Raw genomic sequence first — 13,627 nt, 5'->3', positions numbered from 1 at the left:
GATGCTCCAGCATCTCTCCCATTCCTTAGGATCGGCTTGCATCAGCCCCACACCCAGCCCTGTGTCTGAGCATCCATGAACATTATAAAGGCCTTGGCAAAGTCGGGGTTTACCAGATTTACCGGGCCCTGGATAACAGCCTCCTTCAATGCACAGAGCACCTTCTGGCACTGCTCGGTCCAGACCAGCTCCTCTGGCTTCCCCTTCTCACATAGCTTAGCGATGGGGCAGCTGGGGAGCTCAAGTGGGATACAAACTTCCAGTAGTACCCCACCATCCCAATAAAGGTCTGGACCTGTCTCTTGGTCTGGGGAACAGGCCACTCTCTGATTATCTCCACCTTACACTTTTCAGCTTTTATCGGCAGTCCTGTCTCCTTGAGGCAGCCCAGCACCCTCTTCACCTGGGCCACAGACTGTTCACTTACAGACCTAGCACGGAGACAGTCCTCTCTCAACAACCTTGTCTCCCCAACAAGCTGGCCAAACCCAGCCACTTGGTTAGAGGACTGTTCAACTTTCTTAACAGCTTTCACTTCATCTGAGACCTTCTCAAAGCTATCCACACTGGGTCTTTCAACAGGAAAGTCAGTGGATCCATTCACAACAGAAAATTTCTGGCTGTTAGGAACTGAAACTTTCTTGATTAAATCACTTTCACACCCTTCAGTGGCAGTAAACTGCTTGCAAAGACTCCATGAGGATTCCTTTCCCGAGAGCTTTTCTATGCAACAATTCACCCTTCCCAGAAATTCTGCCCTTACCCTCTTTACCGAGGTCTTGCTCTAGAGGAACACTTTCCTGAGCAACAACAGACTCTTTTCAGAGTAACAGCCGTGTTAGTCTGTATTCGCAAAAAGAAAAGGAGTACTTGTGGCACCTTAGAGACTAACCAATTTATTTGAACATGAGCTTTCGTGAGCTACAGCTCACTTCATCGGATGCATACTGTGGAAAGTGTAGAAGATCTTATTATATACACAGAAAGCATGAAAAAATACCTCCCCCCACCCCACTCTCCTGCTGGTAATAGCTTATCTAAAGTGTATGATAATCAAGGTGGGCCATTTCCAGCACAAATCCACAGCCTCCAGAGGCAGGGCCAACCCCAGCCCCGCAAGGCAGCAGGGCCAGCGCCCATCCCTGGGGGTCGCCCTGACCTTCGGCTTGACAGTAACAGCAGCTGCAGCCCCTCAAACAACAAGGGGGCAAATACAGGCTGGCGCCTCCCAGAGCCAGGGCAGAAAGGCCGCCAGGGCCTGGCAAGGGCCCTTCCGAGCAGCCTGCTGCCCATGGCAGGACTGGAGACAAGAGAAACCGGGGCATGGGGGGCTTAGGCTGGGGGGGGCTCAGGTTTGGGGCTCAGGCTGCAGGAGGCTCAGGTGGGAGACTTGGGGTGCAGGGGGCTCAGGTTGGGAGACTTGGGCTCCCGGCATTTGGGTCACAGGGTTTGGGCCCAGTCTGACTTGGAGCTGAAAGTTCAAAGGAGCCCAAAGCTGCAGGACAGAGACCCTCCCTGCAACCTGCCGGGATTCCCAGAGTTTCTTGTGCCCGGAGCCAGGGACCTCTGTGTGGTGCCAAGTGAGAGCATCCCTCAAACTGAACCTCCCCTGCCCCATGGAGCCTGCTGCCCCCAGGCCAGGAGCTCCCCCCTGGGGCCCTCCTGCCCCTAGAGCGCCACGCTCTGTATAGCCCAGCCGGGGTCCTCAGGCCAGCACCGCCCACTGCGTGCTGCGCTCACATCAGCCCCCCTGGCCCCACCTGGCACACAGGGGCCCATCCAGCGAGCGGCCAAACGCTTCCCACCAGCAGCCCAGCAGGGCAGGCGTCACATGGCCGGTCACCGGCAAACGCTTCTGGGAACTTCAGGTCCCACTGCAGGAAAAACAACTTTCAAAAGCCAGCACTTGCTCAATACCTGGCACTGCCAACGAGTGAGGTCGCTGGAGCTATAAATAGGGGCCTGACTGGGAGCCCCAGGCATGAGTCCCTGGAGGGAGACTCACCTGGTGTCTGCAGGTGCCTTCCACTCCCAGAGATGATGGGGAAAGTCGCCTTCTCCTTGCTCCTCGCCCTGGCTCTGGTGACCCTCGGGGTCTCCTCAGCGAGAAAGGTATGGGGCAGGGCGAGGGGCCGAGGGGGCCGGGCGCTGGCTCTGGGACGTCTCAGGTGGGGCAGGGCGAGGAGCCGAGGGGGCTGGGCGCTGGTTCTGGGACGTCTCAGGTGGGGCAGGGTGAGGGGCCGAGGGGGCTGGGCGCTGGCTCTGGGCCAGGGCAGGGGGCTCTTGCTTGGGGCAGGATGGCGTGACAACCTGGAGCGAGGAGCAATGGGGTCAGACACTGAAATGAGTCTTGCAGAGGCCAGAGGGGGGTAGGGAATTTCCCCCCTGCCGCGATTTTACTCTCAAGGGAAAGCAGCAGCATCTCTTGCAGCAGCGTTTGGACTGAGCCGCTGCACGTCCCAGTGGGGAGATTCCCCCTCCCGCAAAGGGCAGGGACAGGAATGGCTCTGGGGTTTGTTGTTTTATTGTGACAGGAAAGAACTCCCGGGGTGCCCGGCAGATGTTGGAGCCGGGAGCAGAATGTCGCAGTGGGTGGGCAAAGGGGCGGGGCAGGAAATGCCCCCCGTGAATGTGTGACAATGGGCAGTGCGGTGCTTGGGGTGCCCTAAAACCCAGAGCAAGCTGGGGGAGCCGTGTCACAGCCAGCAGACACAGCTGGGTAAGCAGACGCACAGTGTGAGGGGGCCAGATGCAGCAGGCTCGGCTCTGCAAAGCTCCCAATCTTCAGCACTGGGACACAAGACTCCCTTCGATTTGATAGCATGACACCCCCTTTTCTGGCTACTGGTCACCTTCAGGGTGTTTGGCACCAGGATCCTGTGGCTGGGCCTGTGCGAGGGTAGAGCAGGGTGAATTGGGCATGCGGGAATTCCGAGCCTGGATTCCTCCATGGGGCCAATTAACTCAGTTTCCCATCGCCAAACCTAGTCAATACCAGCTTCTTCAGAGGAAGGTGTGTGGAAGCATGGAGGAGGCAGTAACCGGATTAAAGTGCCCCAGAAGGGCTTCCGCCTGACCCCAGCAGTCAGGGGTGCACTCCTGCCCAGAAGCAGGAGGGGTCAGAGCCCTCCCAAAACTTGTATGTGTTTTAATCGTTACTGTTCTATTTCAGTCTGGTTTCATTCACCATAGAAACATCTGAGCCTTTTCTGGACACTGCTAAGCTTGTGGCCTTGATGAAATCATGTGGCAGAGAGTTCCACAGACTGTGCAGAGTATGAGAAAGTATTTCCTTTGGATCAGTTTTAAATTTGCTGCCTTTCAGTTTTATGTAATGTTCCTGTGTTATGAGAATGAGCAGCAGCACCCAGGAACCTCCTTTGTCCTAGTCACTATCATGTGTCCCTCTGTCATGTTAGCTCTTATTTGTCACCTCTCTGTCTCCCCCGCTCCATCTCTACCCATCCTTGTCACCCCTTTGCGAACCCCTCGACTCCCGCAGTGTCTGGTTTGAAGTGGGGAGCCCAAAACGGAACACGGGCTCCTTGGAAGGGCTTCCCAGGGATTTATAGAACATACCAAAAAAAACAATGTTAAGAGACTGGTAAGAAAAAGTCAAGCACTCAAAAGTTAGGAAATACCAGGTTGCCCAGACAACCTGAATTCATCCGCTCCATGCTACAGTCTCTAATTCCACAGTCACAGCCCGGCCCCTGCCCAGTCGGTGCACACAGGCTCATTGGATGCCTTGTTATGCCATATTTGCTTTTATGCTCGTTATTCCGGTGTGGCCCTGGGCTTCATTTACTGCACACTGTTTAAAGCCTGCACGGAACACCGAGCTGCTCATGTCCTCCTGGGTTTCTCAAAGTAGCTCTTCCTGGAGTATTTTAGTGGGTTACAAATATTCATGAGTTTCTGTTCCTGGAAATCCTTGGGAAGGGCTCTGAAATGAGCGAGGAGAATGCTTTGCCTAGAACATCTGCCTTATGGTGAGAGAAAGCAGCTCGAGCTATTTAGTTTCTCACAGAGACGGCTTAGCGGTGACTGGAACATGGAGCAGAAATCCATACGCTGGGCAGAGAGTTCAGAACCAGCCAGCAACTTGATCTAGCAGCCAAAGGCAGAACAAGACTAGAAATCAGGTGTAAAATTTTAACGGAGGGGAATTAACCTTGGGAATGCCTGACCTAGGGACGTGGTGGAGTTTTAAAGTCAAGACTGGGCGTCGTCCTCAGAGCTCTGCTGTAGCACAGCCAGGAGGGACGCTCGTGATCTGCAGGGCCCTTCTGCCCCTAAAATCCATGGTATGAAGTGTCCCCATTTTACAGGTGGGGAACGGAGATGCCAAGGTCAAGGCCAGATCTGTCACAAGTGTTGGCTCATTTTGGATGTCCTATTTGTGAGGCCGAGGGTCTGGTTTGTCAGTGAACTTGGCGTTTGACAGCACTATCTTCGCTCAAAGCCCAGCTCCCACTGACTGCAGGGGTGAGCGCCCCGCGCTTCTGCAAATCTCAGCCCCATCGTCTCGAGTCAGGCGCCCAGAAAATGAGCGCACCAGGGCTCTTTGTGAAAAGGCTGGTGTAGGTGACTTGCCCAGCATCACCCGAGACCCGTGTGGCAGAGGCTGGGACAGAATCTCATCTCCAGGGCAGCATTCAGCTTCCACCATGACACCATCCTCTCTCTTCCTGCAGTCCCCTGCCTCAGTCACTCGCACCTTCCAGCTTCTGCAACAAATGAGGCAGGGGTCCTACGGACCACGGCTGGTTCCCTGCACAGCCCCAGGTCAGCCCCAGAGCAGATCTGTACCGAGCACTGAATGAGATGGGTCCTGTGGGAAACTAGCGTGTGAGCTTGTAGTTAAAGACATGGCCCTCGCTGCCATGAGATCTCACTGAAGCCATCAGCTGAGCAGGCTTTGGAGAGGGGCTGAGTGTTCCTGTGGGTAATGGGAACAGCCGGAGACAGTGTGCAAGGAGAAAAACACAGCACAGGAAGGGATCTGACCCCAGAGCCAGCCATTCCCTGCAGGTTTGGGGCAGAGAATCCGATCACAGACCCATGCTCTGTCCCTCTCCTTGTTTGTGGGTCTGGCTCCCGTGTTCGGCGCTCTCAGGGGCATGGCCTAGGGGAGCATTGGGCCCTGCAGCGCTGCGGGGGAGGGACCCATCCTGCTGACCGTGTCCCTCTTTCAGTGCGTCCTGTCTGGACTGTGGAAGAATGAGCTGGGCTCTAACATGACCATCTCTGCCGTGAACACCGATGGGGGATTCACCGGTTTGTACCACACAGCAGTGACGGCCACCGACAAACACATCCGGGTGTCACCCCTGAAGGGGTCCCAGAAGCCCACGAACCAGAGGAAGCAGCTGACCTTTGGCTTCACCGTGAGCTGGACGTTCTCAAGTACGTGGCCCGAGGGTTCAGTGCCCGGGGTGGAGGGGAACGGAGGGGAATTCAGTGCTAACCAAGCTGAAACACTTCCCTGCCCAGTCTCTGTACCGTCCTCTGCTCTTCCAGCCCCTTAACGCTCAGCTTTGGCCAGTGCCAGGGGCTCTGAGCCAGAACTGAACAGACTGGAAACAAGATACAAATGTACCAACCTCAAACCAAAGGGCTGGGGCCCGGCCTCAGACCCATGGTGGAGGGCCCATTGCTCACCCTGGGCTGTGTCTCCAAGGCCATGTGGTCAGAGCTCCTGGGGTCCATCCTCGGCTCTGCCTGGGACTTGCCGAGGGCTCTTGGGCAGCTTCCCCATCACCTCTCCACCTGCCTACGGGGACCCTTTCACCTCCCCAGCTGGGTGCGAGGCTTCAAGTGCTCTGGGGACGAGAGCCCTGGGGGACACTGCGAGCTGCTTTGTCTCCTCCCTGGCTTGTCTACGGCAGCCTGCTGGGGCTGCTGCCAGAGCTGTGCACATCCCAGCACCGGTGTTGCTGTGAACTGTTAGTCACTGTCTGTATTAGGTAGTGCCAAGGTCCCTGTGGCGCTAGGCGCTGTACAGACCCAGCCCCTGGCTCAGCGCTCAGCCATCCCGTGCGCACAGGGCACTTGTCGGCCTCCCCAGGCTGGGTGCGAGGCCTTGCTCAGCAGACGTGCTGGGAACCATTACTGGGAACCGCCTCCTGGGGGGCTCCGAAGCAGCGGACAGAGGGTGGGGGCAGCAGGAGTATGTCCCCCTGCAGACGCGGGGGCTGTGAGACACAGGGGTGGCAGGGGAGCCTGGAGGAGGGCGTGCAAACTGGAGCCATCCAGAGCAGACTGAGGGGTGGGGATGGAGCCTTAAGGCTCATGGGGGGTGGGGGGAGGGAGGGAGGAGAAGCAGGAGAACCTGAAGCAGGAACTTCCATTCAGCACCTGCCTCCAGCCCCATCCCATTAGTCTTCCCCATTCCCTTCTGCCCCTCCCCAACCCCTATCCCCCGCTTCCTATCCCACCCTTTCCTCACCCTGCCCCATCCTCATCTGCCCTCCTGACCCCTCTGCCCCCTCCAGCCAACTCTGCCCCCTGTCCTGCATCTCTTCACCCCTCTGCACTGCAGACAGGCTGCGCCCTCTATCCCTCTGCCCGGCCTGGGGAAAACAGGGGGCCAGTGAGCGCACAGGAAAGGCAAGTTCTCGCTCTCAGTGCCGGGGCCCAGGACCAAAGAGGCAATTGCAGGGAAAGTCCCGCTCAGCCCCACGCTCAGGGAATCTTGGGGGCACTTAGCTGACAAACTCTAGCAAGTGTCTACGGAGCATGTGTGAAGGGAGACTTTTCAGGGACTTGTAACTTGCCCAACTTGGGGCTGGCCAAAGGCCAGTCTCCCCCACTGCCAAGTGTTGAGTCCCAGCTCAAGCATGGGGCACTCAAACTTCCCAGTGAGAAGGTGGTATGAATTTTTTAACATGGCAAAATTAACGTATTTTCCCCCAACCTTGTTCTTGGAAATGGCTGAACCATATTATGTTAAGAAGTAAAAGAACCCCAAACCTCAGCAGCCTGAGGCAGATGCCTGGCATGGGAAACTTCAGCTGAACTGTTGAAATGAGGCAAGTTATAAACAACTGAGAACAGGGTCTTCTAATGGAAAACTTTGGGCACCCTTAACTCTTGGTGCTGCTGCCAGCTCCACCGATGTCTGACTCTTTCTCCTGTTCTGTAGCGGTTCCGTCCACTCCAGTCGTGCTTTAAGCAACTCCGCCTCCTTCCCTGGGCCCTGGGCTCTGTTTCTCGGGGGCCTCGCTGACTTTCACTCCTGTCGGGTTCCCCTGCAGACTCAATGACCGTCTTCGTGGGCCAGTGCTTCATGGATGATAAAGGGAAGGAAACTCTGAAGACCATGTGGCTGCTGCGTGAGGAGGTCAGCTCCCCCGGCGACGACTGGAAAGCGACCAGGTGGGTGACTGGGCACCGACTGCCCAGGGGCGAAGGACTGGAGCGGGGACTGGCCCCGTCTCTGTGCCAAGGGCAGGGCTGGAATCCCGGCTCTGGTCCAAGGGCTCCTAGCGCTGGAGATGTAGGAAAACCAGCCTGCGGGGACAGGGCATGGCTCTCAGCCCAGAGTCACAAACCCATGGGGACCCTTCGCCCTCCAGTGTCTCGCTGGGGGAGGATGAAGTGGTGTGAACCGAAGGCAGGTTTATTCCCCAAGGCTGCAGAGTTCCCTGAGCCCTGTCACACCTCAGGGCTGTGATCCCGGCGGCCAGAGCCAAGTCCCCCCAGGCCTGTGAGAGACTAATGGGGAAACAGAGAGTGGGCTGGGGCAGCTTGTCACTGGGAAGCAGCCCCTGGGAACAGAACCATCTCCGGGGGTGCAGGCGGCTGGGGCACCTGGAAGAACTGGGAGAGTATGGATAATGAGGCTTCGGGCAGCCCTGGCAAAGCCATTCCCTGCTGTTACCCTGGGCTGGGCCCCAGCAAAGGCCTAGTTACCCCATGACACAGCCAAACATGCCTGCCACTGCTGAACCTTTCCCCTCACGGGGCTGCTAGTGCCCCACGGCCCTGCCCGCCTTGTGGAGAGGCCCACGGGGAGTGGGGGAGGGGGCTGCCTGCCCTGGGGGCACCTCCCGGGGGGCACCAAGGGGAGATTTGAGCCAGTGGTTGCTGGAGGGCCCCTGCCCCCAATGGCCCTGCTGAGCACCACGGGGATGTGCAGCCTGCAGAGCCCCTGCCCCCCCCCGGGTGCTGCTGGGTGGCTCTGAGGCCCTGCCAGTGCGGGGTGCCCACAGCCACGCTGCCTCCCTGGGGTGGGCGGCTGGGTGCCCCCCCGAGGTGGAGCCTGGAGGAGGCGTTTCCCCAGGCAGCGGTGCTCAGGCAGGTGGCCTGGGAGGGGGTGTCCTTCTTTGGTCTTTTCTCCTTCTGAGGCTGTTGCACTTTGTGCCCCTTCTGCCCCCTCCTCCCCCCGTATCGGGCAGCACCGAGCGCATGGTCTGTGCTGGGCAAATAACAGGTGAGAACAAACCACAGAGGGAAAATATCAGGCGCTGACGGGCTGCTCAGTCTAGCAGGGAAAGGCAGGACAAGAACCAATGGCTGGAAGCTGAAGCCGGACAAATTCCCATCAGAAATAAGGCCCAAATGTTTAACCCTTGGAGCAAGAGGCCAGGGCAGTGCTGGGTTCTCCAGCTCTTCACGGGCTTCAGTTCAAACCTGGCTGCTTTTCTGGAAGATGCTTCAGCCATTCACGAGGTACTGGGCTCAGGGCGGGGGGCGGGGGGCATTGTGGCTGGCCTGTGCTACACAGGAGCTTAGCCTGGATGAGCTGATGGTCCCTTCTGACTAAGGGTAAGATTCTGTCCCAGGAATTTTTAGTAAAAGTCAGGGACTGGTTGCGGGCAATGAACAAAAATTCATGGAAGCCTGCAACAAACAAAGAAACAAACAGAGCCTGCCAGGGCTTTCAGCTGCTCCTGCCACAGGGGCCCCACAGGGGCTGACCCAACCCCAGCCGCTGCTCCAGCAGGCTGGAGACCACTGCCCAGAGGCCCCAAGGTTGGCTGCCGGTCAGCTGTTTTGGTGCCTCCCCACACCCCAGCCGCCACTCCAGAGACCCCGGTGCTGACAGCTGGAGAACCCAGCACTGCCCTGGCCTCTTGCTCCAAGGGTTAAACATTTGGGCCTTATTTCTGATGGGAATTTGTCCGGCTCCATCCCTGCTCCAGAAGAAGTCCTGGAGGTCACGGAAAGTCACAGAATCTGTGACCTCCCTGACAGAATTGTAGCCTTACTTCTGACTGTCACTCTGCGAATCTATGAATTCTGCACTTCCCCGCAGGGTCGGCACAAACATTTTCACCCGGATCAAGTGACGGAACATGGGCGAATCCGTGAGGAGCGACGGTGCCTGGTGACCCTGTTTGCTGGGCTGCAGAATCGCCCGTCTCTGTCTCCACCTCCCCCTCGCTCTCCGGTGACCCCCCAGAATCGCTGTCCCCACCCCCGCATGCTGCAGTTTAGTTCCTTAGGTGCCGGATTCTCTCCCATTAGCCAGGCCCTTCCTGGGACACCCCTTGGCAGGTTCATCCCCCTGGGTCGCTCCTTTGCTCCCTGCCCATGGCCGGGATACAGAATGCAGCAGCCGGTTTACAGCCCCAAGGAGACGCCCTTCCCGGCTAAACGGCCCTTCGCTCACTCGGGAGGTTCCTGTCCAGCGCTCTCAGCCCTGGGTTTCGTTTGTCTTGGGCATCCGGCGCCGCCCACCTTGAGATCTAGGCACCAGAAGCCAAATAAACATTTTTCACTGGAAAAACAGGGCTCAGTTCTGTGTTGTTCTCCACGGGAGGCATAAGGCTCCGGAGGAACCTGGCACGGGGAAAGGGACGGGCAAAACCTGTGGATTAAAGCTCTGGAGATTCAAAGTCACGTGTTCCCACCCACCCCTGACTAAAATCCCACTGTAGCTTGGATCTGACTGGAGCAGTTGGGAACCTTGCCCCCCACCATTGAGCAGGAAGGGAGAGGCCTTGAAGCGGGACCTGACCTCATCTCCTGGGATTTGAACAGCACACGGCGCATGGGGCTGGCTGGCCCTGGTGCAGAGGGTGGAAGGGTCAGTCCCTGGGGCAGGCCCACATTAACACACTGGGCCAATAATCCAAAGGGGGAGGGAGGCCTTTGGGGAGCAGGACCTGCTCCACCCCCATGGGGAGCAGCCAGTCCTGGATCCCACAAGGGCAGAGGCAATTCTTGATTTAGTCCTAAGTGGTGCACAGGACCTGGCCCAACATGTGCACTGCAGAGCTGAACCACTCGGTCATAGCGACCATAATATAATTAAATGTAACATCATTGGGCCGGGGCGGGGGGATACCAAAGAACCTCAGCACAGGAGCATTTAACTTCAGAAAGGGGAACTACACAAAAAGGAGGAGGCTAGTGAAACAGAAATGAAAAGGAACCATCCCAAGCGTGAAATGCCGGCAAGCTGCCTGGAAGCTATTTAAGCCCCATAATAGAGGCTCAAATCAAATGTACACCTGAAATAAAAAAAATAGTAAAGGGGACCAAAGAAAAAATGCCACGGTGGCTAACAACAGAGTAAAAGAGGCGGGTGGGGCAAAAGGTTCCCTTTCAAAATGGGAGGGTCAAATCCAAGTGGGAACAACAGAAAGGAGCATCCGCTCTGGCAAGTCAAGTGCAAACGTGTAATTAGACAGGCCTAGAAGAGCAACGAGCCAAAGACTCAAAAACTAACATCAAACCTGTGCTAAATACACCAGCAGCAGGAAGTCTGCCAGACAATCAGTGGGGCCCCTGGACAATGGGGGTGCCAAAGGAACCCTTCTTCTTCTCCGTATGGCTGATGGAAACGTAGAGCAACAACAATACTCTACATTCAGATGGGTAAGCGAGATAACTGCCTGAGGCCTTCTTCATATTTGTGAATCGGGCATTGAGTCGTTATATGGTCCTGGTCTGTTCTGGGTGGCCAGTCACACACTGGAGAGTCTTTACTTTTCCATTTGTGCAGCAAGTATCCACATCCGCCATAGTTTGTGCGGATACAGATTAGGGTTCCCATGAGCTTTGTGGGAGATTGAAGCCAGGAATCCTCTGCATCCGGTTTTTTACAAGGTGTTTATTTGTGACTTCTTGTGACTCCATTCGGCTTTCCAAGCTTCATCAGGGTTGAAGCTACATTGTTGAAGGCTAAATGCGAGGGTCCAAAAGGGCTCACGTGACTTCAAGCGATGGTGTGGGACATTGCTAAGGTCCTGGTGGATGGGAAAACATTCGTTTTCCACGATCCTCTGGAATTCCCGAAGGGTTGCAGCATCGCAGCGAATGGATGGGGGAGCCATGTGTGACAGCACCAGCAGCCAAGGCGTTGGGGTCAACTTCAGCTGGACATCAACAAGTTGAGTGCGGCTACTTCTGGTCCATGCTGGTGCCCAATACTCAGCTATGGGGTCGACAAGGGCCCTTGCTGATGTCCGTAATACTGATGCTGATGGTCCCCAGCTTGTGCTAGCCAGTTTCTGGACCAGGTTGACCCTTGTCTTCATCTTGGCAGCTACCTTCTTCAGATGGTTGTGGAAGGTTAGTGTGTGATCCAGCTTCCCTGCAGGATAGGTTGGCATGGGGTCATGTTGCGCAGTGTAGCCGCAGAAGGTCACTTTCAGGGTGTGCTCAGTGTTCCTGTTATCAAGATGGAATGCAGTGCTGTGGTTTTGTGAGGATTTGCCTTGAGCTTCCCTTTCCAGAAATATTCCTCCCTGGTGTTTAGGTCCCCATTCAAGGTGGACTTGAGGTCGTTGAAGGTGGCTACTTGCATTGCCAGGGCAAGATCATCCACATATGCAACTTTGCACGACTTCGTTGGAGGCATGTTGCTCGTGTGATATTGAAAATTGTCGGCGCGAGTACTGAGCCTTGTGGCAGCCCATTGTTGAGGAACTGGGGTGAACTGACTTTGTTGCCCAAGTGGACACATAGCTGCCTACTGCTCAGCATCATCCATAGCAGACATAGTGTTTTGTGGCAGCGAGTGATCCTTGCGAGCTTCAGCATCAAGCCTTTAATCTAGACCATGTCGTAGGCAGATGACAGGTCTACAAAGCTGCACCCGTCTCAGATTTCCTCTGGAATCTGGCCTCCCTGTGGCTTACAAGGGCCAAAACTTGATCACAACAACTGATTCACATATTCTTGTTTAGGCCAGAAAGACAAGGCCATTGCAGAGATGCTAAATGAATTCTTTGCATCAGTCTTCACTGCAGCAGATGGGAGGGAGATTCCCACACCTGAGCCATTCTTTTCAGGTGACAAATCTGAGGAATGTCCCAGATTGAGGTGTCAATAGAAGAGGTTGTGAAGTTCCCCTGGTGTTATCTGGACTGGTGATCTGCTAGGTCACTCCAATCCTTGACTCCGGGAGCCAGCCTGACCCTGCTCTGCTCTGAGAACCCCCACTCCCGGGCTGTTCACTCACAGCCTCTGGCATGTCAGCTGCTCCTTGGATTGTGCAAGCGAATGACACTAGCCAATATCTCCGGTCCCAGACACAACCCTAGGAACCTCCATCTTGCAGTCTCCAGTTATGCCCGCTGGACGCTGCAAGCTTGTATGAGTTCGTCAATTTAAAAAAGAAATTGATATGTACCAGGCTTGTTATCCCAAGGGGAGTCTCTGACATGCTTCAAACCAAACGCCCTGCTTCAGGTAGAATAAACAGACAGATGTATTAACTATAAAGATAGATTTTAAGTGATTATAAGTCAAAACATAACAAGTCAGTGTCACGGAGTGTGGGGGAGTCCAGGCCCTGCACCCCTCTTCCTGGGATTCACTAAGACTCTCAGCCAGCCAGTAAAACAGAAGGTTTATTGGACAACAGGAACACAGTCCAAAACAGAGCTTGTGGGTACAACCAGGACCCCTCAGTCAAGTCCTTCTGGGGGAGCAGGGAGCTTAGACCCCAGCCCTGGGGTTCCCTGTGTTCCTCCACCCAGCTCCAAACTGAAACTAAACCCCCCCAGCAGGCTCCCTCGTGCAGCCTCCGTCCACATTCCCGGGCAGAGGTGTCACCTCCCCCTCCCCCTCCCGGCTCAGGTGACAGGCTCTCAGGTCTCCCATCCCCAGGGCACATTCCCAGGTCAACACTCCCCCCTCCCTGCTGCGTCACATTGTCACATCTCTCCCCCCTTCGAGACTGAACTGAGCGGGGTCACTCTGACCAGTGACCTGGGGAAGTTCGGGGCCCCCTCTCCGGGACAGCGCATCCCCTATCAGGTTGGCACTTCCCTTCACGTGGACCACGTCCATGTCGTAATCCTGCAGGAGCAGGCTCCATCTCAGGAGTTTGGCGTTGGCTCCTTTCATCTGGTGCAGCCAGGTCAGGGGAGAGTGGTCGGTGTAGACGGTGAAGTGTCGCCCGAAGAGATAGGGCTCTAGTTTCTTGAGGGCCCACACCATGGTCAGGCACTCCTTCTCGATGGCCGCGTAGTGTTGCTCCCAGGGTAGCAACTTCTTGCTCAGGTACACGATGGGGTGTCTCTCCCCCTTTCCATCCTCCTGCATTAACACCGCCCCCAGTCCCGTGTCTGAGGCGTTGGTGAACACCACAAAGGGCTTGTCAAAGTCTGGGTTTGCCAGAACTGGGCCACTGACCAGAGCCTCCTTCAGTGCCCGGAAAGCCTCC

At 56.1% G+C, this 13,627-nt stretch overlaps 1 protein-coding gene across 1 annotated transcript; it reads left to right on the top strand.

Annotated features, from left to right (window-relative positions):
• The first annotated feature begins 2,006 nt into the window (after positions 1 to 2,006).
• On the top strand, positions 2,007 to 9,686 carry LOC140911992 (avidin-like). Its single transcript, XM_073346145.1, has 4 exons — positions 2,007 to 2,112; positions 5,199 to 5,409; positions 7,260 to 7,380; positions 9,263 to 9,686. The coding sequence occupies exons 1-4, from the start codon at positions 2,038 to 2,040 to the stop codon at positions 9,294 to 9,296; spliced, it is 441 nt and encodes a 146-aa protein (XP_073202246.1). The 5' UTR covers positions 2,007 to 2,037; the 3' UTR covers positions 9,297 to 9,686.
• Positions 9,687 to 13,627: the final 3,941 nt, after the last annotated feature.

The sequence above is a fragment of the Lepidochelys kempii genome, chromosome 5, assembly GCF_965140265.1.
Source record: "Lepidochelys kempii isolate rLepKem1 chromosome 5, rLepKem1.hap2, whole genome shotgun sequence".
Taxonomy (NCBI): Eukaryota; Metazoa; Chordata; order Testudines; family Cheloniidae; genus Lepidochelys; species Lepidochelys kempii.
Note: the sequence above shows the minus strand (reverse complement) of the source record. Positions and strands in the feature narration are given on the sequence as shown.